Source organism: Amphibalanus amphitrite, unplaced genomic scaffold, assembly GCF_019059575.1.
Source record: "Amphibalanus amphitrite isolate SeventyFive unplaced genomic scaffold, NRLGWU_Aamphi_draft 000484F_arrow, whole genome shotgun sequence".
NCBI classification, from domain to species: domain Eukaryota; kingdom Metazoa; phylum Arthropoda; class Thecostraca; order Balanomorpha; family Balanidae; genus Amphibalanus; species Amphibalanus amphitrite.
This window is the reverse complement of record NW_024881978.1, coordinates 141,952-169,639: the sequence shown is the minus strand read 5'-3', so window position 1 is coordinate 169,639 and position 27,688 is coordinate 141,952. Positions and strand designations below refer to the sequence as shown.

General features: G+C 46.0%; 1 protein-coding gene across 1 annotated transcript; it reads right to left on the bottom strand.

The window, feature by feature from the left end:
• Window positions 1-4,309: 4,309 nt before the first annotated feature.
• Window positions 4,310-22,870, bottom strand: LOC122392399 (probable cyclin-dependent serine/threonine-protein kinase DDB_G0292550). Its single transcript, XM_043387220.1, has 3 exons — window positions 22,584-22,870; window positions 7,644-7,842; window positions 4,310-6,474 (listed from the first exon to the last, which is right to left on the bottom strand). Exons 2-3 carry the CDS (start codon window positions 7,659-7,661, stop codon window positions 4,816-4,818), a joined length of 1,677 nt encoding a protein of 558 aa, XP_043243155.1. The 5' UTR covers window positions 7,662-7,842; window positions 22,584-22,870; the 3' UTR covers window positions 4,310-4,815.
• Between the last annotated feature and the right edge of the window lie 4,818 nt (window positions 22,871-27,688).

Sequence of the window (27,688 nt, the reverse complement as noted above, 5' to 3'; positions counted from 1 at the left end):
TCGCTTTATTTAACCCGCGCCCCAGTGGCGGTCTCAGCCAACTTCACCCTAGTGGGGGGGGGGGGGCATATGTTACCACCCACCTCTAACTCAAAAACTAAGAGGGCTAGAAAGACGCAGTAAAAAGCAATCGATAGCTCTCAATGCGTACATTTGAAAGTATTTCAGTCATTTTTCATCTTAGAGCAATATTGGGGTCACCAGAGGTCATCAAAGGTCAAAATTTGCCAATTGTCAGTATATTTTTCAGAAAACATGCCGTTGTCTCAGGAACTATGGTAGCTAGAAAAACGCATGGAACAGCAGTCGATAGCTTTTGAACTCTTCTTTTGATAAGGTCATAATCGAAATTGACCTCAGGTCAACGGTTTAGCCCCCAGTGGGCAAACACTCCAAAAATAGATGTTTTTACGAAAAGTGTTTTTCGACAATAACTTTCGACTACAAAAAGCCACGACATTTCCATTGCCAGAATCGTGTTCCTCTCGCCGAGACGCGTCGAATGAACTATAATTTGACCTTGAAAGGTCAACTTGAAAATTTGACCTCAGGTCAAGGTCATGACCTGACCGGAAAAGGTCATGTTGCATATCAGTCGATGCGTCTCAACAAGACAAACACAATGAGACCATCCCCAGCGTTCTATCTCTTTCCAATCGCGAGTTATTAGCAAAAAGCTGTTTGTAGCCTAAAATGACCTCGGATGACCTTTCTAGAGGCTATCAGCAAAAATGACACCTAGGTCATCACGAGTGGTCCAAATCATTGTGATTCTGAAATATTTGGACTGTTCCTATGCGTACACACGGATCTAAAGGCATTTTCATTTTTCTCCATTGACTTGTAATGGAAAGGTCACGCCACTGACCTGACCTTAGGTCACGGATATAAAAATCCGAGATATGTAAATTGTAGGCGCCCATAACAGCATGCAATCCACCAAGTTTAAAACCTTTCTGACAAACACTGCGGGCTGGACATGATTGCAAACTTTTTTTTAGGCTTGGTCAGTTAACTTGACCTGGTGACCTGACCTGACATGACCTGGGATCAAAAATTTCACACATTGTCCAAAATTGATGTACCAAGAGCTACCCCAAGTGGCGCGGCGCTACGCGCCGCGGTTTTTTATTCACACGCAAAAAACGCGACAGGGTGGTAACATATATGCCCCCCCCCCCCCCACTGGGGCGAAGGTTAAATGATTTATTGGCATGGACTGACGACGATGCCAACGCTAAAGGTACCTATAATATTATCTTTTTGCGGAGAGACTGAGCTAAAGCCTTCTTTTTACAGTAGGCAGCAAATCATTATGTGAATCAAAAGCAAATCAGCACCTAGCCGCAGCGTTATTTTCACGTCAGTTCACTCTGCAGCTGCTGCACTGCGGCCGAGTCGACACGCCAAAAGTGAGGCAAGTGAGGTGAGCGAGCCTCAGTCATCTCCACTGACTGAGGCGACATCTAAACAACGTGCGCCTCAGTTATCCAGGCCCCCGTTATCCAGTTATCCAGCATTCCATTGTGGTATACAGTTTATTATTGAGTCGCACCGCCATGGTGTGAGGGGGCGTTTTTTGGCCACAACTGCCAGGTTTTTTTTTTGCGTGTGTATTAAGAAAAAACATATTAATAGCCGTTTTCACGACGGGCTATCCGGCGAATGCACCTGATTGGACCAAATATCCACCTAATTTCTTGTACAGCAAATATCTTCATCTTATGAATTTATTTCAGTGTTTTAATCGATGATGCTCTCTGATAAATGACAAAACAGGCATATAAGCAATTAGTGCAACCCTAGCTGATAGCTGCTAAGAGACACACTGAACCTGATTTGACCAAATCTGCACCTAATCTGTACCAGATGTGCACCAAATGTGTACCAGATGGCCGTCGTGAAAACGGCTAATATCGCACCATGTAAGAAATTTTTGACCCCAAGTCACAAGCTCAGGTCAACAGGTCAAGTTAGTGACCATGCCTCTTAGAATTTTGTGATTCTGTTATTCCTACAGTTACCATTTCATAGAAGTTTGAAACTCGGGCTATTGTATAAGGGAATCAGTAGGTACAATTTGTATATCCCATTTGCACCAACAATTTGTATACCTTGGAAATTCGATGTCGGTGACTTAAAAGGTTATGTCAATTTTGCGACTTTTCCACATTAGGTCATTGGGAGAAAATCAAAATGTTCGTTATGAACGAAACGTTCAAACACAGAATACAGGTAAGCATGTCTCACTGAATCGGAAAATTGCACCTGTGACCCCTTTTTTTGCCCCTTAAAGTCATATCAGGCCATGTTACTCGACAAAGTGTTTTATAATAACTTCAGAGAGAAGCATGCCTGTGCTCGGAAAATACCATGGATGCAATCTGCTCCACGATACATAAATCGACTGATATGCAACATCACTTTTTTGTGACCTTGACCTCAGGTCAAATTTTAAGTTGACCTTTCAGGTCAACTTATAGTTCATTCGACGCGTCCCGACGAAAGAAACGCGATGCCGGAAATTCAACGTAATACAAGCTTGGTGCAAAATAAATTATTTAATAACAAAATATATACTAGGCACCCGAACAAACGTCAAAGTTTGAGTTTTTGCCCTCTGGAAGTTAAACCGTTGACCTGAGGCTAAATCATCTGAGAGCATTGAAGAGCTTTGAAGAGCTATCGATTACGCTTTGCCGCGTTGGTGTAGTTATATTGGTTCCCGAGTTACGCGCCGATTGGTAAGTTCCGTTCCGTTCCGTTCCGTTTATTGAATATAATTTGGGATCACACATTGAACAATGTATGGCACTGTCAAACGGGATTGGTCGGATAGAGATTCACGTGTTAGTTTTGTTAGAAAAGGGACAGTGTTAAAGGTTACATTGGGGAGTTTGACAGTGCCTAGCCAGACGGTAACGCAAAAACGAGACCAAAAGACGAGTCAGCGGTCGTTCCAGAGAGCGGCGACCCAGCACCGCTGCCGAGCGCAGCGGTCATCCGGCACCCGGCGCCATGCCCCAGCCGGACCTAGGTGGACAGTTCAACAATGGGGATGGTGCCCGCTCTACTGGCGGCGCCACCCCACAGCAGCACGACGATGTTGCAGCCAGCTGCCAAGTCAGGAGGAGGGGTGAGGGTTATCGACGCCGGCTGCCTCAGAAGTTGCCTCAGAAGTTGTCAGAATCCTCGTCACCAGCAGTAACCACAGCGGTGACCTGATCGAAAATGAACTCTTTGTCTGAAAGATCTTATTGCGATCTATCCGCCTTTTACCGCGTCTGTCTAACTGTGCTGCTTTCTGAGTTAACGCTTTATAGCCAAATAGTCCCCCTTCCCCCCCCCCCCACACACACACCATGACGATTGGCGAAGTTGGCTGAGAGGCCCACTCGGGCGGGTTATTGAGGCGACTTAAGTCCTATAAAAGATTTGTTGTCAAGTAAAGTACCATATTAGAGTATGTAACAAAGCCCGCTCTACATTATTTTATGGTGCCTGTTTTTCAAAAAGGTTCGTCCAATATCCGTCTCCTGGGGAAAAATCCTGGCCCCTTGAAATCTGTCCAAAGCAAGGTTTTTTTCGATAACCGTCCGAAAGTGGGATATGAATAGAAAGTGGTGCTAGTTTCAGAAACTGCTTGTCCAATGATGAATGAAAATGTGAAGAATTGAACCTTGCATACCTCCCTGTGAAAGGCTGCTCTGCACTGAAAGTGCGGAGTTGCGACATTCTAGGACCGTCCAGAGGTTCACTTATGATGTCATAGGCTAGTGACCTGACTTGACCTAAAATCTGGTTGGCGTCACAAGATCTGGGTTGGATTAGAGGTAGGTATGACAAGTTTCAGCTCTCTATGGCCAGCGTGTTCCGAGCTATCGCGTAAAATAACTGGGGGGGGGGGGGGGGCGGCACTCACCCTCCTCCTCGGCCGGCGAGGGCAAATTCATTTTTTCCCTGAGCTGAGGCAATGACCAAAAAACGCCCAAATGACCCAAACGCCCTCTTCCCATGGATCCGTCAGTGCAAGTCAAATGCAAAAATAAGCTCATGTTCGGGTGGTAGATGAGTTGGAACGAAAAAATAAGACCACTATATTCTGCGAAGATTATGTAAAAAAGGCCGATCTAGTTAGTACAGGGTTGTCTCCCATGCTCTTGCACTCCTTTATACGTGTTCCGTTTCACTCGTTTTTATTTATATTTCACTCGTTTTATTTTTTATATTTGGATCGAAGTTCCTACCTTAACAAAATTGTACCCAGTGCATCATTGCATACTACTAGGCGAATTTCCAACTTAAGGTGAACGCATTAATTACATATTTATTTACCATATGTCATACCAAAAACACAAATCGAACATCTTGGAACACCACACAAAATAGCGCATTGTCGAGCGAGCACCACTCGCAATGCCCCTTCACATGGCAGCAGACTTCAGTGATGGTGAGTCATCTGGCCAAACCTGAATTTCATGGAGGTGATAACGTATCCGCCAAGTCTGTGGCCGGGGAGGCAATTCTCCTTCACAGCCCTTGCAACGATTATATCTGTTCCAGCTCGAAAGCAGGCAGACAATACGCATTGGTATCATGACTGCTTTGCAACGTCTAACCCATTTCTGTACGCACATCGCTTGTTAAATATTGTCATTAAACTCCAAAGGAAGCTATTGTATGTTCTTAAAGAGGTCCAATTAGTTTTCAGAACAAAAGTAGGCGCCCCAAAAGAGCTTTCGGAGAACTGACATTCGAGTGTACGCTTCCGGCCCTCTGGCTCTGACCTCGGCGGGAGCGGCACGACCGCGGCGCTCAATTGTTGGGCGGCAGGTAGGTGTCGTTGATCTGCGAGGGTGCCGCCTGCTTCATGTGACCGCCCAGCGCCAGGCCGGAGACCATCTGACTGGGGTGGACGGCCGCGTCGTTCTGCGGAGCCGCCACTGACGAGTAGCGCGTCTGGGAGCTGGCGCCGATCGGCTGCGGATTCTGGAAACCGTTACCGGCCGGGGCCTGGTCCCGCTGGAAACCGGCAACGGCCTTCTGGAATCCGTTACCGTTCTTTGTCTGAGCCCTCTGGAATCCATTTCTGTTGTTATTCTGAGCCCTCTGGAATCCGTTTCCGTTGTTCTGAGCTCTCTGGAATCCGTTTCCGTTATTTGTCTGATCCCTCTGGAAGCCGTTTCCGTTGTTGTTCTGAGCCCTCCGGAATCCGTTTCCGTTATTTGTCTGATCCCTCTGGAAACCGTTTCCGTTGTTAGGCCGAGGACTCTGGAAGCCGTTTCCATTGTTGGACTGGACCCCGTTCCCCCGGTAGGCGTTCGGTCTCTGGAGCGCCTCAGCCTGAGCCTCGGCGAACTTCTCGAGGAAGGCTGCCTTGGCCTCGGCCACCTCTGGGGTCTCCTGGACCTGCATCGGCAGGTGGTCGCCCTCGGGCACAAAGCCGATGCCGGCGCCAGCCTTGTAGCGCACCTCGTACCGGTTCTGGTCGTCGTCGGCCACGAAGCTGAAGTCTCCCTCGTAGTAGTTGGTGTTGAGGTTGATGTCCTCAGAGCGCGCCGAGTCACCGGCGTCGTACTCCCAGTGGTAGATGCCGTCCGGTGAGAGCGAGGTGATGATCTCTGCCGGCGGGTACTCCTTGCGCGGCCTCTCGGCCTGGCGCAGTGCGTACTCGGGCACCGGGCCCTGCACGGACTCGTCGCGCGTCACCACGAAACCGTCGCGGCCGGCGCTGAACTCGACGTCACGGCGCAGACCGTCCGGGTGCACGGCGTAGAAGGAGCCCTGCACCTCGCCGTCGCGGTCGGCCGCCTCGTCTCGGCCGTGGTCGCCGGCGTCAAACTGGAACTGGTAGGAGGCGTCCGTGTTGGGTGTGTACTGGCCGTCGCGGTAGAGGCCGTCGTCGCCGGCGTACAGTTCCGGCTTCCAGGTGCCGTCGTCGAACTCTCCGTTCACCTCGTCGGGGCGGTACCGGCCATCATCGAACTGGCCGCCGACGCCGTTGTTGCCGTTAAAGCCGCCGTTATTGCCGTTAAAGGCACCGTTGAAGCCGCCGTTGTTTCCGTTAAAGCCGCCATTGTTTCCGTCAAAGCCGTTGTTGCCGTTGAAGGTGGCACCATTGTTAGAGCTATAGCTAGCAGCGCCGTTGCCGTTGAAGCCAGCTCCGCCATTGTTGTTGAACCCAGCTCCGCCGTTGTTGTTGAACCCAGCTCCGCCGTTGTTGTTGAGTCCAGCTCCGCCGTTGCTGCTGAAGCCGGCACTGCCGGAGTTGCCGTTGAAGCCGGCGCTAGCCCTCAAGGTGCCGGCGTTGTTGCTGAAGCTGGCGCTGCCGAAGCCGCCGTTGCCGAGGGAGCCGCCGGCGGACGAGCTGGTGCTGGTGAAGGTGGTAGCGCTGCCGCTATGATCGCCGAGAGACCGGTGCTCGGGGCCCTGGGGCAGCTTGGCACTCAGGCCACCAGCCACCAGGCACGACAACTGCAACACAACCCCGGGCCGCTGAGTCAGGCTGGGGCGGCGAGCATGCTCGAAACACGTATGTGCCGGATTGGCACAGGCCTGGTTAGATGAACGATAGTCGTGTCGATGCTAATATTCAATTCAGGAAAATTTTAAACAAATGATAAGTCGATAGTCGACAGTTACCATAAATTGACATGGTGACTGGGTCAATCAAACCTGCTATCCATTCTGTAGGGAGAGTGGACTAGCGGTGAAGGTCTTCTCTACATAGAGACACTAATTGAAGCCACTGTCTTATTAGAAAAAGCAGCAACATGCCCTGGTATGCACCGCTGCACGGTGCATGCCATTCAACTGAATGCCGTCTTATCATAGGGGCCGACCACTTGTTACTTCGTACACATGATGACCGGTTCGAGTCATAGATATTTGAAGCTGTTCTGACGTCGATAAGTGTAACCGAATGACTTATCAATGGTCAAAGTTATCTGTGCATCAGCATACTTTGGGGCGAGTCGTTATGAAAGGTCCAGTTCGACCCATTCTAATTGACAACATTATCTATTCATCGATGAATCACTCGCATTGTCTTTCAGTTAGGTCGTGGTTGAATCAATGAAGGGAATGTATAATACAATTATCTCTAGTTAGGTAATGGTGTTACATTATCTGTGATTCGCAAGAGTGCCTCGCTATCTAATAGCCTTTCGTCAGGCCCTATACTGCACTATAATTATGTTAAAAATATCCCTATCAATCAAAACAGGTAAAACTCAAATATTGAACATTGCTATGACTGTCGAACGTCATTTTAAACTCGTACTATGATAAGCTGTCCTGCATATAATTGTTACCAAAAGAAGCGTAAAAATCCAGTAATTTTGCATTCTAAATGTGTCTAACACAAAAAAAATATTCGGCATTGAAATCAACGACAATAAAATATTCCAAGTAGTAAATATTATAACTAAGGTATGAAGTTCTTTGACGCATTGAACAAATTAGGTATGCCTCAATCTATGAATGTCATACCTAAACTAAAAATTGTCCAAAGCTTCTTCCAAATCTAGAGCTATAAGCAAGTCAACAGAGCCGCACGCTAAACACCAGCCCTTCCACATAATTAGCACTCAGCAGGACCTCCCTGACACCACTGCAGCGCACTCAGTCTCCGCCGTACTCACCAGCACTATCCTGAGCATGGTGATCGCAAGACTGACGTCGCACGGCGCATCCTTTTCATTTTATACCTCGACGTCCGGGAGCATGACTTCCCAGGTCCGCGGGCGCACTCGGGCCTGACCTTTGGCGCCCGGTGTCAGGGTCACGGCGCCGCCGCCGCCGCCGCCGCGTTCCCACCGCTGCACAGCCGCCGACCGGAACCTGCAGCCCGACAAACAGCGCTGTCGAACAGCGCCTGTGCTCGGGCGCAGCTCGGGGAGTCTTCACGGCTCCCTGACACGCCACAGCCCGTTACGAGGTGTCACACAATGTCACGGCTGCTTCCGTGACGCAGGCGCCGCCCCACGACGAACGGGAAAGATGGCTCCATTTGAACGAGAAGACGCTCCCGGTCGTGGGGACCAGTGAGGTGATACATCCGCCTCCTCCCCCCTCCCCCCCCCCCGTGGAGTAGGTGTGACTGGCCGATGACGTGGCTCTGCGCGGCGCAGGCTGTGACGCACCAGTGAATGGCCCGCTCAGAACACTGACAAAGGTCCGCCGGACGCGCCTCTGCCAGTTCCGTGACCGTAAATCGTGCCCAGAGATATTGATAACGGTCATCAATTAACTGTTGTAGGCTCAGCGCTACCGCTGCCACCGACATCTGTATCTGTTCGTTTTTGTTCAGTGTTCGCTGAGAAATAAGCCATCTGGTTTTAAAATCGATATACCTCATGCGGTGCGGGTGTAGTCTGACCTCATCGCAGATAGTTCACGGCCACCTTGACCCTGCGATGGAGCAATGAACAATCCATTACGCAGACAGACGCCTCCGGCGCTAACTATCGGCGGGATAACATCTGGTTGTTGCATGCGGCGGGCCCGGTAAGTGTCGATTGGGTGGTTCCGCCGGCGCGGAATCGCTGGCACCCGGACGTTCCGCGCAGACGAATGGTGCCTGGACGTGACCGACCAAAACCGCGCCGTTTGGAGTCTGTGCACGCTGTGCATTGTGCATACAAATCACCAGGGAAGCCCCATGGAGACGACCAAAACGCCATAATGACGCGACGACTGATGAGGATGTTCCGGGTAGTTGTGCTATTCTAGTGTGTACGCTGTTCGCCGACATTCACTGAGAGCATATGAATGATGACCAGCGATATTATTCTTTTTTCTTAACAAATTATACTCAAAACAAATATGCAATCAAATGGTTAGGACGGTAGACCAGCCGTTTGAGTTTGATAACTCGAGTTGGCCCGGGCCTGGTGTCCAGTGCGTAATCAACTTCTGTGACACCATAAGGCACACCTGTATGGACACACATTCTGTGAAAAGAGTTAGTGCAAAAAGTCACCCGCGAGAGCGCAGTTGACAGGCCCAGAACAGTAAGGGCCCATGACGACCAACTGATGAACACCTAGGCTTCTGCTGAGGACAATGAACAGCATCCTTACCTTCAGGACTGAGAGCCCTCATTCGACTGGTCACAGAACGGCAGTGGGAAGTCCAGCCAGCCTCCGGAGTGCTATCTACGACGATCAGTGAACTCGGCCCGTCTCCGGAACACCCGGTCTGCCAGGGTCAAGTGGCTCAGACAGATGCTTCCGAGCGACGCTTTTCTGTTATTGTTCAGACGTGGAATGCCATAGACGGTCAATCGGCTATTGTGTCCCCATTTGGGGGAATCACGGGACTTCAATCTGACGATCAGGAAGATTCACTGGGCTCAGGAATATTCACTTTCCGATTGACCTGACGCTGATGCCCATGACCTTTAGTGACTGTAGTTAGTTTCATCGGACTGCACATCTCTCTGGTATTTTGTGAGGTTCCGCGCCAAGACGTCACGGTGCAGTTTCTGACGAACTGGGAGGGCGTGCTCAATGCTCATCCACCCTGTCACGGCCATACAATGCGGATACGGACGAAACACACGCCAACCTCGTTAGGTGACGTGGCTTTGGGTCGCTCTACTGCACATGGAGCACGACTTTGGTAAATTACCGGAGCTCGGATAATGTTAATTTGAAAATTATTTCAAACCGCTCATGAATGTGCATGCAATATTCAAGATCGCGCGTATCAAGCAAAAAGCGAATCATACGAATAAGTTAAAGGGACCGGGCTCCCACCTTCCAAAAAGTTGATGAATTGGTATAAAAGTGATGTCACTTGGCTCGGAAAAATCAAAAATGCAGATCTACCAAATTTCACCGAAAAATATTCACTGGTTTTCAAGATATTAGGCTTTTACTTGTGTTTACTCTTTGGGATCTCCGCTGTTCCTAGCGACTTATTTGGAGGCAATAATTTGGCAGCCTCGAAGTGCGGCAGACGTTGCGCTCAAAGCAGTGTACTGTATACCACCGCGTGTTAACGATGGTTTTACTCTAAGATTAAAAATAGTTAGATCTCCGCTGACGTCACAAATTCTAAGGGGGCATTCCAATGCATAAGCCCCTTACTGAATGCGAAAAATGCAAGTTTGAAATTCTGTGTCTCCGAATTAAAGCATTTTTCGATGTTGTGAGTGCCCAAACCGTTGATTTTACATTTGCTTTACCATGGCATCGAGTTTTCTTGGTTATAGGCTTCATATATGATTTCAATTATTATGCACCTTAGGCATATATAAAGCGAAGCTTTTTGACATTGTTGTGAAATATCAGTTGCGTTTTTAAATCGTTCGTACGTAATAACTAATGGCGATGATTATCTTCGTAAAAAGATTATCAATGGTCATCCAATTATGTAGATAATAAGGCATCCTTAAACTTCATAAGTTACAATATATGTGACGTGTCGTCATCTGCGACAAACATTCGTGTCACGATTTCTTATTTGGTGTCCCTAGATAAATATAATGATTGATGATATAATTTTCCAGTGATTTTTCGCGCAAAACGCCTATTAAATATTTCTGTCCCTCGATCTTCCCTAAGCTGTAACGTATGACCTACACAAGCCACTTAAGTGAGATCGTGACGTCAGAACTGTATCCAATGCAGCTTGGTCGTCAAACGGCGCAGTAATTCGACACAGCTGTGACGTAATAAACACCAGATTACGCTGTATATGACACTTTGAACGGTCTGTGCGAGACAGTTGAGTTAAATCTCCGAACCCTGCACAGAGACGGTATTGCGTAGTTCCGGAAGATATATTATTAGCGAACTGTCGTAGGTTCCCGGATCTATCAATAAAACGCACCTCTGTGTACTGCAAGCTGCTCATCAGAACATTTCGCAACCGCGTCATTATCGTAGCCGGTTGTTGACGGCCTGCAGTACCGCCCGCAGGGCCATTAGAAGAGCTGTGTTGCTAAGCTTCTCTGGGCTGAGCTGAGACGTGAGCTGGGATCTTCTGGCCGGTTCAGGTTCAGCAGGGGTCACCAATGGACCACGCCTGGGCTCCGGTCGGCAGAGGTCAGGCCGGTCCCGGGTCAGAGGTCACGGGGTCACAGGTCACTGACACGGCACCACACCTCCGGGTCCGGGTGGGCGACAGAATAGCGGTCACAGCTCGCGCAGAGACGATGGAATGGCCCATGCGGACTCGACTCGACCCCCGGGAGGACCCGACGGTGAACGGTGCCGGGTGAAAAGGATAGGGCGGGAGCGGATTGGCTCTGCGGGATGCGTCTCAACTTGGCAGTGAACTTTTGTTTAGCTTTCAAGAGACGGAAGTTATTGAGCTCAGATATCTGTTAGGTATTTGCGATAGCGTTGATGAGGATTATGTTAATGTTATCATCCGAATATTTTATTACACTGGTACGAATCGAATCTTCAACTGGTTTCCAACCACGACAGTTCCACGACAAATCGACAAGTGCCCTGCACCCTCATATTTTATTTTTTGCTTAAAATTGGTCTAATGGGTTGTGATGGGCGGGGAAGCCAGCTGTGGCAAGGATTTTGTTCTTCGAACAACGGTTTCCGAGATAAAGCCTCGGGCAATTCCTGGAGGTCGCGCTACAGCCCTATGTTTGGCGGCCTACAACTCAGAAACTATTGGTTTTCTAGGATAAAAACTTGATATGGTTCAACTCATAATCAACCAACAAACAATTTGGCTATCTCGAATTTTCAATTTTTGAAAATTTTGATCACGTGACCTTTTGACCTATTTTTCGAAGAGTGACCTTGATATTTCCCCACTGAAAGTTGCAGTTTTGTCTGATGACGATTAAAGCCTTATCAATTGTCATTCATATGCGAAAATAAAAAAGTGGCTATCACCCTGCGTTGACCTCAGGTCAGGTCATTTTTATGACCTGTCCATTATTACGAGCGGGAGCGACAGCGAGATCTCGAGAATAAAGCAAGATAGCGACAAGCGGTAAACGGTGCAGAGTACACACGGATAAGGTCTATAATTTTTACTGAGGTCATTTTCAGGTCAGGTCAAAGATGACGTCACAGGAGCAAAAAGGAAGTCAAAATTGCGGCACTACATATATATGAAGTTTTTCTCGAATAACTTTCAAGGCATCCCAGCTAGGAACAAACTAATAGCACCATCGTGATCCTCTCGTCGATCCGCATCAAAACATATGTATGTTGACCTCGAAAGGTCGAAAGGTCAAAAGTTGACCCTAGGTCACGTGACCTAAGGTCAACTCTTGACCTTTCGACCGTTTCTGAGTTACATAGGGCTGCAGCGCGACCTCCAGGAATTTCCCGAGGCTTTATCTCGGAAACCATTGTTCGAAGAAAAAAATTCTTGCCACAGCTGGCTTCCCCGCCCATCACAACCCCTTACACCAGTTTTCAACGAAAAATAAAATATGAGGGTGCAAATTTAATTTTTTATTTGTCGATTTGTCGTGGAACGCCCCAGCCCAAGCAATTGTTTCATCCAATTTCAGGCGGCGTTTTCTTATAGTTTAATAAGATTAATGCATTTCGAGCGCATTATTGATTGTCTGCGAGTAACGTGTAGACCTGAACTGCATAGTATGGCAAGTTTGAAGATTTTTGTCCACGCATATGAACAAATCGCATTGTAATAGCGCCTTTTAATACGTCCCTTGCTGACAAAGTCAGAACCCTGTTAACTGTTACGCCCTTGTTGTAGTGCTATTGGCATGTCATGACAAACGAGGAATTTGATAAACGACGCTGGCGTTGAAAATGTGTCGGCCGGGAGCCAAAGGTTACGTTCAAGTGCGGCATGTCACGAACACGATTACGTCGTGATGGAATGTCTGCTCGTAGCCGATACGTTTGAGTGCATGGTGCTGCTCAAGGTCTAGCCGTTATTCGTGATCCATCCGGTATCCATGCTCAATAGGGGCATAACTAGTTTGTGGTGGCGGTGACCGCCGATAAAAGAAATCGCAATTTTTACTCAGCCTCATCCTGGTCACATAAGGGAACATACGCACACCGAACTTTATTGCGATTATTGTTCGCTTGATGATCCCGCATTGCAGGACGGATTTACGTTATGTTAGCTTGCATAAGTTGCATATACAGGATCTTGGAAACTAAGTAAATCTCACGAAATTTAGCTTCACTTCGCACTGGTCTGTGAAGTGTTAGCGAAATGACGTATAGAAGTGGTGATACTATATCTCAGGGGTGCAATGTTCGTTCAGTACCAGGTGATGACATTGAGTGTCTGTTCTTGCCGTTTCGAGCGTCCTGGCTGTCCACGCAACCTTTGCGACACTACCTATAGGAATAGGACTGCTTCTAAGAAAAAGTGGGATGACTAAAATTTTCCAGAATCAGTGTCACATTCCCAGTACATTCTCTAATAATGCTCACTGCATCGGCACTGTGTCGGTGGATGTGTTGCACATTGCCTCGGCCGCCTTCTCCTCGGAGAGGTGGAACTGCACCATGACGATGATGTAGGTCAGGATGGTGGAGAAGATGCTGAGCAGGGTGGACCTCCGCAGCCGGAACAGGCCCAGGTCGCCGAGACAGCCGGTGTCCTCTACGGCCTTCTTCTGCAGCAGGGTGACGTCGTGTCTCAGCTGCTCCGGACACTGCTCCTCCAGCTGCAGTAGCAGGTGGGAGCAGTGCTCCAGGCGGCCCAGGAGACGCTGGCAGGCCTCGCAGGGCGCCACCAGACACACGGCGGCGCCCACGAACAGCACCGCCGAGATGAGCAGCGCGAACGTGCCGGTGCCGAACTGCAGGGCGTTGGCCAGCAGCAGGCAGAGTGACACCTGGATCAGCACACCGTACATCATGGAGAGGATCAGCTCCGCGCCCATCGCCGCCATCATCTCCTTCAGACTCGCCGAGAGGAGCTTCTGGAAGCCGCGCAGGTGCTGGATGTGATCGCTGAGGCAGTGCGCTGGTTCCGAGAGGACACCCGCGAGGCCTGCGTTTAGTGCGTCCAGACCACCCTCCAGCTGCCTCGCGACAAAAAGAAACTTGACAGGAACCAGCTGGAAGGTGGAAAAGGTGATCGTGAACGCTATGCGCCTCAGTGTTGCCGCCGCGCATCCGCCAGCGTCGGGACGCGTTATGCAGGAGCTGACCAGGTTCGTGTCCGTGGCACTGAGTGAGATCGTGGCCAGGGGCGGCAGTACGACCACCAGCCACAGCCACCAGCCGGTCTGGCGGCGGGCGGCTCTCTCCGGCGCCCAGAGGCGCGTCAGCTCGGCCTCCTCTCGCAGCAGCGGCGGCAGGCGAACCAGCAGCGCGCCACAGCGGCGCCGGCCGCGGGCGAACGTCAGCGTCAGCGTGGCCCACGCGGCGCCCACGATCGTCCCGAAGCCGTAGGAGGTGAGGATGGCTCGCATCCAGCCGCTGCCCGAGCGCAGCAGCCACAGACCCATGCCGACGTGCTTGGAGACGGTCAGGACGGTGGTGAGCGTGTTGAAGCCGTAGTGGGCGGCAGCGTAGAGCGAGGAGCGGCAGCCGGGACCGCCGGAGAGGGCCGCTACACGGAACAGCATGATCAGAGCGCGGGCGGACCGAGAGAGGACCTGGCGGCCCCCGGCTGCCTCCATGTCACTTGCTCCGACAGAGGAGGAGTGCGGTCGGAACAGGACAGACACCCGCAGGCCTGACATCCTCCGGGTGAGGCGCAGCAGTGAGTGAGGCATCAGCCATAGCACTCGGTCGGCTGCGTAGTCTGCGGAGCCCTGGAGGAGCTGCGTAACGAGACGGTGCCTGTCACAGGGCGTGAAAGGAAGAGCCGAGCCAGGTTCGGTGTCAGTTGATGCATAGTAGGGTGTGTCATACTAAGGGTTTTTCTCTTTGATCTTGAGGAGACAGCGATTTTTTATGGCCTATGGTATTATGAAATTGATTTATCAGCACCAGAACACTTAGCATGCGTTAATTGAGTGCCGCGAACGATTTTTAACGGATGGGCCCGAACCGACCTAATCTACCCCAGCGACATCTGTAATGACGGTTTTTGTTGGTGGCGCCACCTAGGACAACCGCGTATTTGATGTGACTGATAGTTGACGTACCTCAGTTTTCCACCGTGAGTTTTCCTACGACGGACATACAAATAAAATTAGAAAACAATGTTTTTTTCCTAAAAATGAGTTCATGGGACATTTAATTCTTTTTACGTACATCATCTACTATCCAATTAAAAATGATGCTGTTTTACGAGTGTTTTGTTTAATGCGACTGGTAAATATCCTACTTTCTTTTTTAATTACCTACTTCTAAACGAATTTATTGCGTTAGCAGAAGCACGCTTTTTTTTCCGAACTACTCCGCCACCCATTATTAGGTGACCAGGAGTGCCCCCACCCTCAGCCCAGCGACTCACAGCACCTTACGTTAACACCAGACAAAAATAAAAAAAGGATAAGTCGCGGCACTCCCAGCTAGGAAAATTGAAAAAAAAAACAAAGTAAGCAAAAGAAGTGCGGGAACCGGTTAATAAATAAAGAGAGCCAAAGTAGTCATTGCTGAAAGCAGCGGATGACTGTTCTACTACATCTAAGAAAGAAGTCATTCATACATGCATACATAATTGGTTAGTAGAGTGCATTCAGCCTTTCACTCCTAGAAGAAAAATCAGCAAATGGCAATCCAGTGGGGAAACATTTCTGGTCAATTCGAGCGCAGGTCAACAGCCAGACTTTCTAGGGCCCACCAGCTAAGCAGGGCTTGTTGCTGATGGACCCCTTCAAGTCCGGCGTTCCATTTGAGTGGGGACGTATCTCCTGTGTTGATAATCACAAAGGTAGGTTACATTATCAACACATCATTGTCAGCCTAGCCCAATAATAAATGCACCAATATGTCCATTTATTATTGGGCCACTTGTCGAGATGTTAAGCACTTTGTATGAAAAGTACTAGGTAAGCGTGTGTATTACGCTATTTAGGTATGTATTGCTATTTATTATCATGTTCTTGTTGTTTTTCTTATTGTAAGATTTAACATATTTTCATATTCATTTATAGGTATATTTACGAGGATACTTAGTACCCAGGATTACTTAACTAATACTTTTGCTAATACTTCACTTAAACTTTTGATAAGTACTTTTGCTTAGTACTCACTAAGTAAGATATTCTTTACATATTTTTTGAAAGTGTTTTTCGATTGAGGTACTTCTTCTAATAGAAGATCTTTAGCTATTAAGTCATTCCAGAGTTTGGGTCCGATGCAAGGAAATGAGTAGAGCCTGTAATTTTTTGTTGAAAAAACAGGTTGAAAATGATGGATATTTCTTGTCTGATGGATAGGGTCAGTTGAAAGATGAAGTAATCGTCTTACAGAGACTGGTAATTCCTGCATTATGTACTTATGCATGATAAGCATTATTTGAAGTTTGGCTACGTCTTTAATTTTAAGAATACTATATTTTTTAAATATTGGGGTAGCACTTTGTGGTGGGAAAATACCTTCAATTAGTCTCATGAACCTTTTTTGCAGAATTACCAGCCTTTGAAGGTGGTTTTCATAGTTGGAACCCCAAATGAAACAGCAGTAGTTGATATAAGGAAAAATCAAAGAATAATATAATTGAATGAGCTGCTGTTTTGGGATAAAGCGTCTAGCTCTTGCAATCATTCCAATGTTTCTGCTGATAATTTTACATATGCTACTGATATGAGATGTGAATTTGAGGTCAGAGTCAATAAGGATTCCTAAATATTTCACTGTTTTCATTTCAACTACTGCTGTGTTTCTAATGTAAATGTTTAACTTTTCAGCAGTTCTCCGTTTTGAATATACTTGGAGAAATGTTTTTGATGGGTTCACTGTGAGGTAGTTTGCTTCTAGCCATTCAGATATTTTTGACAGGGCTGCATTTGTTATTTCTTGAAGTGTTTCTCTGTTTTTATGTTTGAAAAATATTGCAGTATCATCTGCATACAACATAATTTGCCCTTCAATTGGAAGATTTGCAATGTCATTTAAGTATAGAATGAAGAGGAGTGGTCCAAGAATTGACCCCTGCGGCACTCCTATTTTTATTTCTCGTTCAGTTGACTTGACCCCTTCTATCTGTACCACTTGAAATCTGTTTGTTAAGTATGATTTGATTGTTTTTAGAATATTTCCTCGAAAACCCATTTTGTTTAACTTTTCTAGTAGTATTTGGTGTTCTACAGTGTCAAATGCTTTTGAAAGGTCAAGAAAGACACCTGCTATAATGTTATTAGTTTCCAGTGCTTCAGTTATGTAGTCTTGAATAAGCATGACTGGCATGTAGGTAGAGTTATTTTTCCTGAATCCAAATTGATTGTCTGAGAGAATGTGTCTGCTTGTTGCAAAGTCTGTCAGTTGGTAGTGGATAACCTTCTCTAATATTTTTGAAATTATTGGCAAAATGCTTATTGGTCTGTAGTTAGATAAGCTATTATGATCTCCACTTTTGAATATTGGCTTCACAGATGCTATTTTTAAGGGATCTGGGAAGGTTCCTGTTGAGAGGCATAGGTTGAAGAAATAAGTAAGCTTTGAAAGGATAGGTTTGTAAGAATGTTTCAATATTTTTGAATTGATTCCATCAATTCCAGCACCAACATCTTTAAAGGAAACAGTCCACTTTCCTGAAATCAGTATTTTGCTATTGATTTATGATTTTTTATGCTCAAAATAATCATGAAATAAAATAAAACCTTTTTGTAAAAACAATTATTTTCTATATTTTAATATCGGACGAACTATATTCTATGTAAAATAATGTTTGACGCGGAAGCTTATTACGCATTGACCAATCATATTGCGTAGCTCAAACCTACGCATACTGCATTGGCTGTAAGCAGCACGCTGATTGGCTGACGATGACGTGGCTGCATTCCTGTGCAAGGCACGCATTCCTCTACAAGGCACTCTTTTCGGAACGAGAAATGGAATATCTTCGTCTAGGGTGATCGTTGAGCCGTAAAAGCTCTTGATTTGTGCTAGTCTCAGCTCAAGCTACGAAACTGCTATTCCAGCTCAAAACCCCATGTTAAAAGTGAACTATTTCCTTTAAGCTGTTTAATTATTTGTTCCACTTTATCATCAGTGACACTAGAAAAGTTAGTCATTTCTCCTTCTGTCTCTCGAACATTTTCTAAGGGATTTGTGTTGTTACAAGGAATATTTTGTTTCAACTTTTCCCCTATTTCTGTGAAAAATTTGTTGAAACTTTCAGCCATTGACATCATTTCTTGACCGCTATTCTCAGTGTTGTTTAGTGTTTCACCTGGCAAAATATCACATTTACTTTTTTGTTTTAGAAGTTCATTTAATGTTTCCCATGTCTTTTTGGGGTTCCTGTTGTTTTTTTGAAATTCTGCTTCATAGTAGGCCTTCTTTGAATTTGTAATTGCCCTATTTAGACAGTTTCGATATTTGTTGTATTGTGCTATATTGTATGAATTAGGATTTTTAAGTTTGTTCACAAACATTTTGTTTTTGTGATTGATGGAACAGAGTATAGCTGGGGTCATCCATGGTTTTATGAAGTTATTTTTTCTTGAGCATGTTATGGTTTTTGAACACATAGCAATGCCGTCCTTGTATGCTTGTATAATCTGTATGCAGGCCAGTTCAGGATCTGTTTGAGTGGTGAGATCATCAAGACTCTCTATTAGGTGGCCCTTCAGGTGTTCAATTTTATTGTAATCAAATACTGTTCTTTCCTTATCCTTCTTTTCTAATATTTTATTTTCAACATTTGCAGTTGTAAAGATTACAAGGTGGTCTGAAAGGTCTGTTACAATTACCCCTGGTACTACTATTTTAGACAAGTCATTTGTGAAGATATTATCAATAAGAGTACTTGAGGTTGGGGTAATGCGGGTAGCTTTAGAGATAGTTGGCAAAAATCCAAAACTGCACATCAATGTAAAAAATGATTCATTTGCAGAATTATTATTAATTGAGAATAAATCAAAATTGAAGTCACCTGCAATGAATGCAAGCATGTTTAGTGCGGTTAAGGCGGAAAGAAACTGTTCCATTTCAAGAAGAAATTCCCATTCATTATCAGGGGGTCGGTAAATTTGACAAATAAGGAAAGATGGCTTGTTTCCATTAGTTACCTGTAAGGTAACTACTTCTGCTGTTTTGAATTCATATAGTATTATCTTTTGGATGCCAGTGAAATATTTGTCATAAGCAAAAATTGCTGATCCCCCTCCTACTTTAGTTTCTCTGCTTTTGTAGAAAGCCATATATTCATCCCCTAAGCAAAACTTATTTTCTATTTTTGGATTGAGCCAGGTCTCTGAAATGCATACAAATGCCATCTTCTGGTCTATTTGTGCCAAAAATGTTACAATTTCATCAAGTTTATTTACCATTGAACGTGCGTTTATATGGATGATAGAAATGTTATTTTCAAAACAGTTCAGGCTTCTCACCTTGGTACATTCATGAAATTTGCAGCTGGTCCTGACCTTATCATATTGGGAATGAGTCGTGGATATGTTGCTTATATCATTTATGAAGGGATCAAAGGTTAAATTATAAAGATCAGATAAGGTTGACTCGTCAGCCAGCGTACCAGTTACCGCGATAGATAAGAAAAACTACGCTCAAATGTACTACGCGTATCACCACTTGTTTGTAGCACTACTGATTGAGGTGCCTCTGAGGAAGAGGAATAATTGTATTGTGTTATTTGTTTGTTTCTCTTGTTGTAACTACAATAGTACAACATTTGGGCAGTAATCTTTCCAAGGTATTTTATGAAAATTCAAAACCTGCTTTTATATTCAGTATTATCACAAAATGCCAAATAATTGTAATGAGCAAAGTGAAAGGAAAGATAAAAGTGATGTTTGCCAGTAGACAAATCTGGATGACGAAATACGTTTTGCGTTCGCAACGACACTTAAGGCACGCAGCTTAATAAGCTACCTAGGTAGCTAACTAAGCCACCTTTGGTAGGAGAGCGTATAGTAGACACGAGGAGGCGTCTAGTTTCAACTATAATAATTCGAAATATTGGAAATTATAGGGCAGTTTTGCGGTAAATACATAATATTATGCACTATTACTTAATGGAAATTGTTGTTGAAGCATGCTGTAAGTCAATAATCCAAAATAACTTAAATAATGTATTCATCCGGTTGTACCAAATTGTCTACCATAAAATATCCCAAATAGGCTGCGGGAAGCCAGTAGTGGCTGCGATGAGGTGCAATTCGATGTCTTCTTTTATTTATTCTGTGTTAGAACCAGTGTCTTGAGTGGTGCTCCAGCTATTTGATGTGTACATATTTGTGAATTATATTAATTTATCGCAAATTGTGCCTCATACCTTCAGGCTAGTTAAATTGGCAAGCATATCGTGTTCTCAATTTTCATCTCTTCCCAATACCGTCCACGTGTTGCGGTGTTTGGCCTTGGGCTGCGATAGTTTGCGTGCAAGATCGTCCGGGCTGGATACGTAGTGGCGCTGCCGGGCCGCGCGCCAGCCCCAGTGGCAGCGATGAGGAAACGGAGTTTTCCTGGGAACTAGATGTGTCGCAGCGCCCAAGCCCAGGTGGTGCTGTCCGGGCGCCGTTCCCCCGCCCCAGTGGTGCTACCGGTCCCGGCGAGACGTTCAGAGCGCGCGCTGGCCGGAGCGGCGTTGCAGAAGCGCCGCGTGATGGTCCCAGTCGCGTGGCCGAGGAATCGCATGCTCTCAGCGACACCGAAGAGGACCTGCTCATGGACAACGATCAGCGCCGAGCGTCGGTGTCTCCGCGTTCGGGCTCCGGCGATGAGGTCCACGGGATGGGTGCCGGACCGAGCACCGGCCCTGCCGGCGCTACCGGGCCGCGCGCTGGCCCCAGTGGCGTGGCCCCAGCGGCGCGCGCCGGACCGAGCACGGGCCCCAGCGGCGCTGCCGGGCCGCGCGCCGGCCCCAGTAAACAGGGATAAACTCAATAAACAGGGACTGGTGTTTAGCATAACAATTGTGCGTTTGCCAATGAAGCAAAATGTAATAGACATTATCACCGGTGAACCGGGCGCGGGCAAGGTGGGGTGGTGGGTCCGTGGTGTCATTCGCAACAAGCACTGCTTAGCGGGACACCCGGGCCCATAGCCACCCATTCATCCATTCGGACAAAATTTCTTTTAAAAAAAAAACTATTAAAGAAGCACAGTTAAGCAGCACACCCAATGTGTCTAGCATAATGTCAAATTCGGCCTTTTAAGGGTGGAATTGTGCTTTTCAGGACCTTTTGAACACAGGACATGTAATACGACGGGTGAATGAAACAGTTGGATATGTGCATCACTGACAAGGCAGGTGGATATGATCAACACTAACAAGTTGATAACTAGAAAGCTAAATATTCAGCCATATCAGTTCTTTGTGACAAAGCAAGATTCTATAAGCAAGGATATGTCTTTGAAAGCGGCAAAAAGAGGCTGAGGCTTCTACTTTAATATTTTTTAGCTGACAGTACACTGTACAGTGAATTTTAGCTGACAGAAATTATTTTAGCTTCCATCACTAGTTTTAGATGAGAGAAATCCAACCATTCAAAGCATTCGGACTAAATTTATATAAAAATTATTGACTGTTACCAGAGGAAGCAATATTGGCCAAAATAAACAAATAATTTCAAAAACAAGTTAGATAGACAGTGCCAGAATGAAGATGGAAGACGAAGTCATGTGTGCATCAAATGGATGAAGTCTAAATAAAGCCTAGGTATAGTATGCAACTTTTAACACTGCATTAGAAAAGCATGTGGCACTTTTCCTAGCTATACACAAAAATGGGGACTTTGAAGCAGGATTGCAAATGAGTGAGGGCAAACTTTAAACATGGTTTTGATTTTATCAACAAGTTAAGTGAGCTCCGTCACATCAATTACTTACCAGCTTTGAAAGATAAAGGCATGTACCTCATAGCTGTACCATGATTTATTTACTGCTTCACAGCTCGATTAAATAGAATGAACAAGGAATAATTTTGTTTGGCATTTAGGCAAATAACTTGTTAAGTATTGATGAAATCGTATAAAAAATTCACATCCAGATCTGAGTTATTGAAGCAAAGAGAATATGTCTTATCGTTTGTTTATTCCAAAGAAGCTTGGGCAATTAAAATATAATGAATTTAGCATGCTTCTTACCCAAACACTTAAAAGATGAAATCGTATTGATTAAAACCACCTTCTCCCCAACTTGGTAGATGGTTCCCATAAAAAGGTACTTGTGAACATTTCCCTATCAACGCAGCTTGGCCATCCAGCTTGCAGCGCAGCCCAAGTTTTCTTCCTCTACTGGTTGGATAATCGTTGCCACAAAGAACAATAATAATTTAGGCAAATAAAAATGATAAACAAAAGCACTTAAAAATAAAAAAGAACAATCCTTATTACACGACACAACACACCAGCTTGAAAAGCAGTCCACAAACACAGCACGAATGTAATTTTAATGCATCAGGTTTTCCTCACTCTAAAAACCTTTTTTCAATTTGTACTTCTAATCATTTTGTATACAAAATGTTACAGCAATGTATTGCATTACTGAACATTAACCGCTAATTCCCAGATTCTAATTACTTACTCAAGAACTCACATACACTCCAGTTAAAAGGCAAACTGTAGCTTCGATTTGACTTTGATCCATTTGTTTCCTGATTCATGGCACCATCACTGTCACTGCATTATAAATACTCCACCTATACTCCAACCTCCTGTTCGAAATACAACTCAAACACACTATAAAAGCCTATCACATAATAGATACCATAAGTAAAAACAATAATAGAAATAAATCCAAACTATGAACGCGATGACTGATAAAATATACACCATTCAACCTTATTATACGACACAAGCCGTCGACTTCTCAAGGACGCCGGTGAAAACAGGGCGCCGTAGGGCATATTAGTCACGTGACATTTGGAACTTCTCCTGCTCCATGGGCCTTCTATATCCCAAACGTCACGTGTAAATTTAACGAACCTTGATCAAATCGCCCCAGGCGCCCTGTTTTCACCGTCGTCCCTTCTCAAACCTCGACAAACGCAGCGCAGTTGATCGAGCTATGCCCTGGAGGCAATTTTCTATCGATTTAGTGCGGAATAAGTGCCAACAAAATAAAAAAAGTACCGAGTGAGTAAAACTGTAAGCTATCTGAATTTTCCCGAAGACCGAGGCAGCTTGCTAAGCTACCTCCGGCGGAGGTGGCTAACGTGGCATCGTGGGATGCCAGATAAGGACCAAGTCACACCGGCTAAGAACTGCTATGAAGCAGTGTGCTTACCTGACAACGGTGACAATCGTAAGGTGTTGCCAGGTGTGAACCCGGTGTTAGCCACCTAGGTAGCTTAATAAGCTGCGTGCCTTAAGTCACGTTGCGAACGCGGCATGGCACCTCTATGCGCAGATGCTACTTTACTTTATGCTGAACTGCAAACAAGTAATGGTTTGAAAGTGAGAAGTCTAAACTCTAGTCAAAGGTTACGTTAACAATTATAATAGCCTTGAGACAAAAAAAACTATTTTAATCCTATAATATCCTCGGCCTACCACTAAATCACCACACCGACCACACCCAAGTCTTCACGAGACAAAATTGGCGCACGTCCGCTCGGCTCGATCGTCCGGCACGAAGTGAATTAACAAATATTGGATAAAATATTCGTTCTGTGTGAGGGATATATGGGGAAAAGGGGTGCCGTTTTGCGTGTGTTATAGCATAAGTGCGGCACAGCTGATCTCCGATGCCGAAAACCCGATCTAAAACAGAACATTATGTGTTGGGTCCCAGGTCGGGAGAGGGACCCTGAGACTGACAGAGGCCCTCAAGTCGATAGAGGACCTCCCCAGGTGGGGAAACGCCCCCCCCCCCTCCCGATTGATTTAGGGCCCTTTGGACGAACAAAGAGCCCCTCAGGCTGACGGAATGCCCTCTCGGTCCAAAAAGGGCCCCTCGCGCAAATAGCGGTTCCTTTACACTAACAGAGGACCCTTCAGATGTTAGTCAGAGAGCCCCATCATGAGCTCACCTCAGAGGGCAGCTTGGAGCGCCCGACAACAAGCCTCGCTTCGTTGGGTGCTCTGGGAGCCCGTGCTACCTTGCTGCTGACATACGCTGAATCTGACCTGAGTTTGATGATTAACTTGGCTATTACTGTGAATTCCCCTCTAACTAACCTGCCCCTGTGGACTTGGACACTTTCCCCAAGCGTGTATGAATGTTATGAATGTAATGGATGTGTGAGTGCGCTGATAAATTGGATGGGTTTTCAGTAGTGGGCAGTCACCACTGATTGCAGTGTTGACTACTTTGCTTCTTTTTCGTTCCCCTAGTTTTACCTATGACTTTCTCCCTTCTGCTTTTTTATGTTACATTTCATTTCCTAGCAGGGAGTGCCGCGACTTGCAGTTTTAAGTTATTCTGGTGTTAACGTAAGGGTCTGTGTGCCGCTGGGAAAGAGGGAGGGGGCACTCCTGGTCACCTGATAACGGTTGGCGGCATAGAAAAAAAACTCCTTGCGTTCAGAGGGCCCCTCAGTAGCTAAGAGGGCCCCCGTCAAGCGATCAGGGGCCCTTTCATGCACTCAGAGGGTTTTACTGTAGCTCAGAAGGCCCACGTCAAGCAATCAGGATTCAGGGGTCCCTTCATGCGTTCAGAGGGCCCTATCGTCTAATCAGAGGGCCTTTCTGCAGTTTAGAGGACCCCTGGCTATAAATCAGGACCCCTTTATTCGCTCAGAGGGCTTTTCTGCAGTTCAAAGGGCCCCTGGCAAGCAATTAGGGTTTATGCGCTCAGGGGTTTTTCTGTTGCTCAGAGAGCCCCCGTCAAGCGATCAGCGGTCCCTTCGTGCGTTCAGAGGGCCTTTCTGTAGTTCAGAGGGCCCCTGTCAAGCGATCAGGGGGCCCTTAATGCAATCAGAGGGTTTTCTGTAGCTCAGAGGGCACCCGTCAAGCGATCAGGGGCCTCTTCACTAGCTCCGAAGAGGGTCCCTCGGACCACAATCAAACTATAAGAAATAAATATGAAATAAAAATGCAAAAAGAGGCCGATCAAAAATAAAGTGGGTGAAGTCCGCCCTAAAAAAATTGGGTAGGGTATACGTAGGTAAAGCCCCCATACCTACATGTGGGGTTCCGATTTGAAACAGCCCAACCCGGAACTTTTGAAACTTCGAAGGGTCCTGCCGTCAGCTTCGGGGACAGGGGCCCATGGAAGGCCCAAGGAGGGTCCCTAGGGACCATAGGCCATAGGGACCCCCCTTAGCTACGTTACTGGCCAGCTCACGAGTTGTGGGCGATGAGGCGCGGCACGGCCATATCACGACAAGCTTCAAACACCGCAAAATCATCCCTGTCTTCAACTCCAAGCGAGATGTGCTGAAATAAGCTCGTCATCACTACACGCTGCAGCGCCAAGGCCTACCGTATCCCACCATCCAACTGTGCTATTGTCATTGTCAAACTGCATTATATTGCGCAAATTTGCATTTGATTTATCTGTTGAATAACCCGCTAAGCTGACTGTGCAACGTGCGTATTTGACAAACTTTCGTAGTGCCCATTCCACCACACGCGTCTTACACTGTTATATCGCTTCTAGCAACAAACAAATCAGCATCCTGTTGTCAGAATCGTTCGTGTGCGACTGAATACGCAACCGAAGTCGTGACGTCACGATAAGTGGCTGGGGCATAATCAGCTGACGGCCCCGTGCTAAAGCAATGGGGCAATATTTTGCCGATCTTTCCTAAGAAAACTGGACCTAGTTAGATAGTTTTAGTAGCTGAATTTAGGACAACGATGTATGATCTATTTTTCTATGAAAAAATATTGCAAAATCTAACAACACAAAGCACAAAATTTCGTGAAAACCTAATTGGCGGCGAAGTTGACGCAGAAATACAAAACATTTTAGATCAAGAGGTTTAAAATGATGGATTTAAAATAAAAAAGATTTTCAAAATAACTTATATGGTGAATTTTCTCCTTTGCTTTTTACAAATAAAAAATATTTATCCAGCTCAAAATCAAATATGTCAAACCTTACGCATCAAAATCCTCCCGACGCGGTCACAGTTCGCATCTCAAGGTCATGTATTTGGTGCGTCTAGTTCGCCGCCCGTAACAATTTCGCGAAATTCGGTCCTTTCCGCTTTGAAACATAGCATTTTTTGGGCGTAGAAAAATAGAATATACTCAGTTTACCTAGAAACTGGCCCCCAAACTATCTAACTAGGTCCAGTTTGTTCTAAAAATGCTGATAAAATTTCGTCCCATTGCTTTAACACAGGGCCGTCAGCTGATTATGCCCCAGCCAGTAGTCATGACGTCACACTTCGGTTGCGTATTGCCTAATGCCTGGTCGACTATGGCGCCACCTATGTAACTAAAGCTTTCGGAACGGCCGCTACTGTATAAGCTGGGGGCGCTAGTATCGCCAGAGAGGGACCAAGTCGGCGAACAATTTTGCCTCGCGGGACTCAGTTTTTCATTTTTGACTGGTAATTTTCGAAGCAATCGTCTTGCCATGCTATTGGGCCATAAAATATAACTGTCTCCACTTGATTCTTTGTGGTCGACACACCCTAACATTGCATAGGTACACCCGTCTACTTCATCGACCGAGATACGACGCACAACCTAGATCCCATTCATGTTAACCATTCAGTCGCTCTTCATGTGTCGATGTGCAATGCATGCATGGGCAACCGAGGACCGAGACCGTTGCTTTTGTGCGCTCGTGAATGAGCTCGTCAAGTGCATTTTCCCGTTCGACGCAGATGCATTGCTTCCGTCGATATCAGGCGAGGGGAGAGGACTGACACACGCAGATCCATCCAATTCACGTTGACATGTGATTAAACGGGACAAAGCTCCAGGCGTACAGGCTTCAGAACAAGTTGACGCAGGCGATCAGTTCAGACGTAGTGTGAACGAATGGAAAACTTTTTTTCATCGACAGCCATTTCATGTCCATTGTCCGAAATAACGAGGCCTGAAGCCAAAGCGAATGAGGCCAATATATCCAATAGACAGTTCTGTGGCGTTTCGCCTTAGTCATTAGGAGCTACAAAACACTCAGAAGCGGGAAGAAATTTCAATCAATTTTCATGTTTAAATATTTGTCAATAAATGATGACAATAAAAGAAATGAACAATGATGGAGCACGCTTGCGTGGAATATATGTATAAGACAAGTATATATTGGCTTTATACTTCCTCGTGGTTCAATCTGTACCGAAAGTGTTTTATATTATTGATTGCACAAAGGATTACATTCATTTGCACAAAAGTAGGTACCTACATCGCCTTTGGGTTTTGCAAAATTAGACATATAATTATTTGCATTGAAAGGGGTCACACTACACCTTTTTTCATTAGAATTAATCTTTATAAAATTCAATTTAATCTTTGGAACATTTGTATTAAAACATGTCGACACCTTTTTTTTTAAACCCCACATTTGTTCTCCGATGAATTTCAGACAAGTTGGTTAGAGACCTTCAAAAAAGGTACAATCACTTGATTTTTCTCAAGTTTGTCTGTCTTGGCAGATAAACTTACCAGAACAGGCCTACGAACACACATACGAGTTTGATCAGGATCGGACGATTGGACACTTTTAAAAGGAGATCTTTCGTGCCTCCCGGAAATTCACGGGAGAGCAGATGTGGGGTTTAAAAAAAA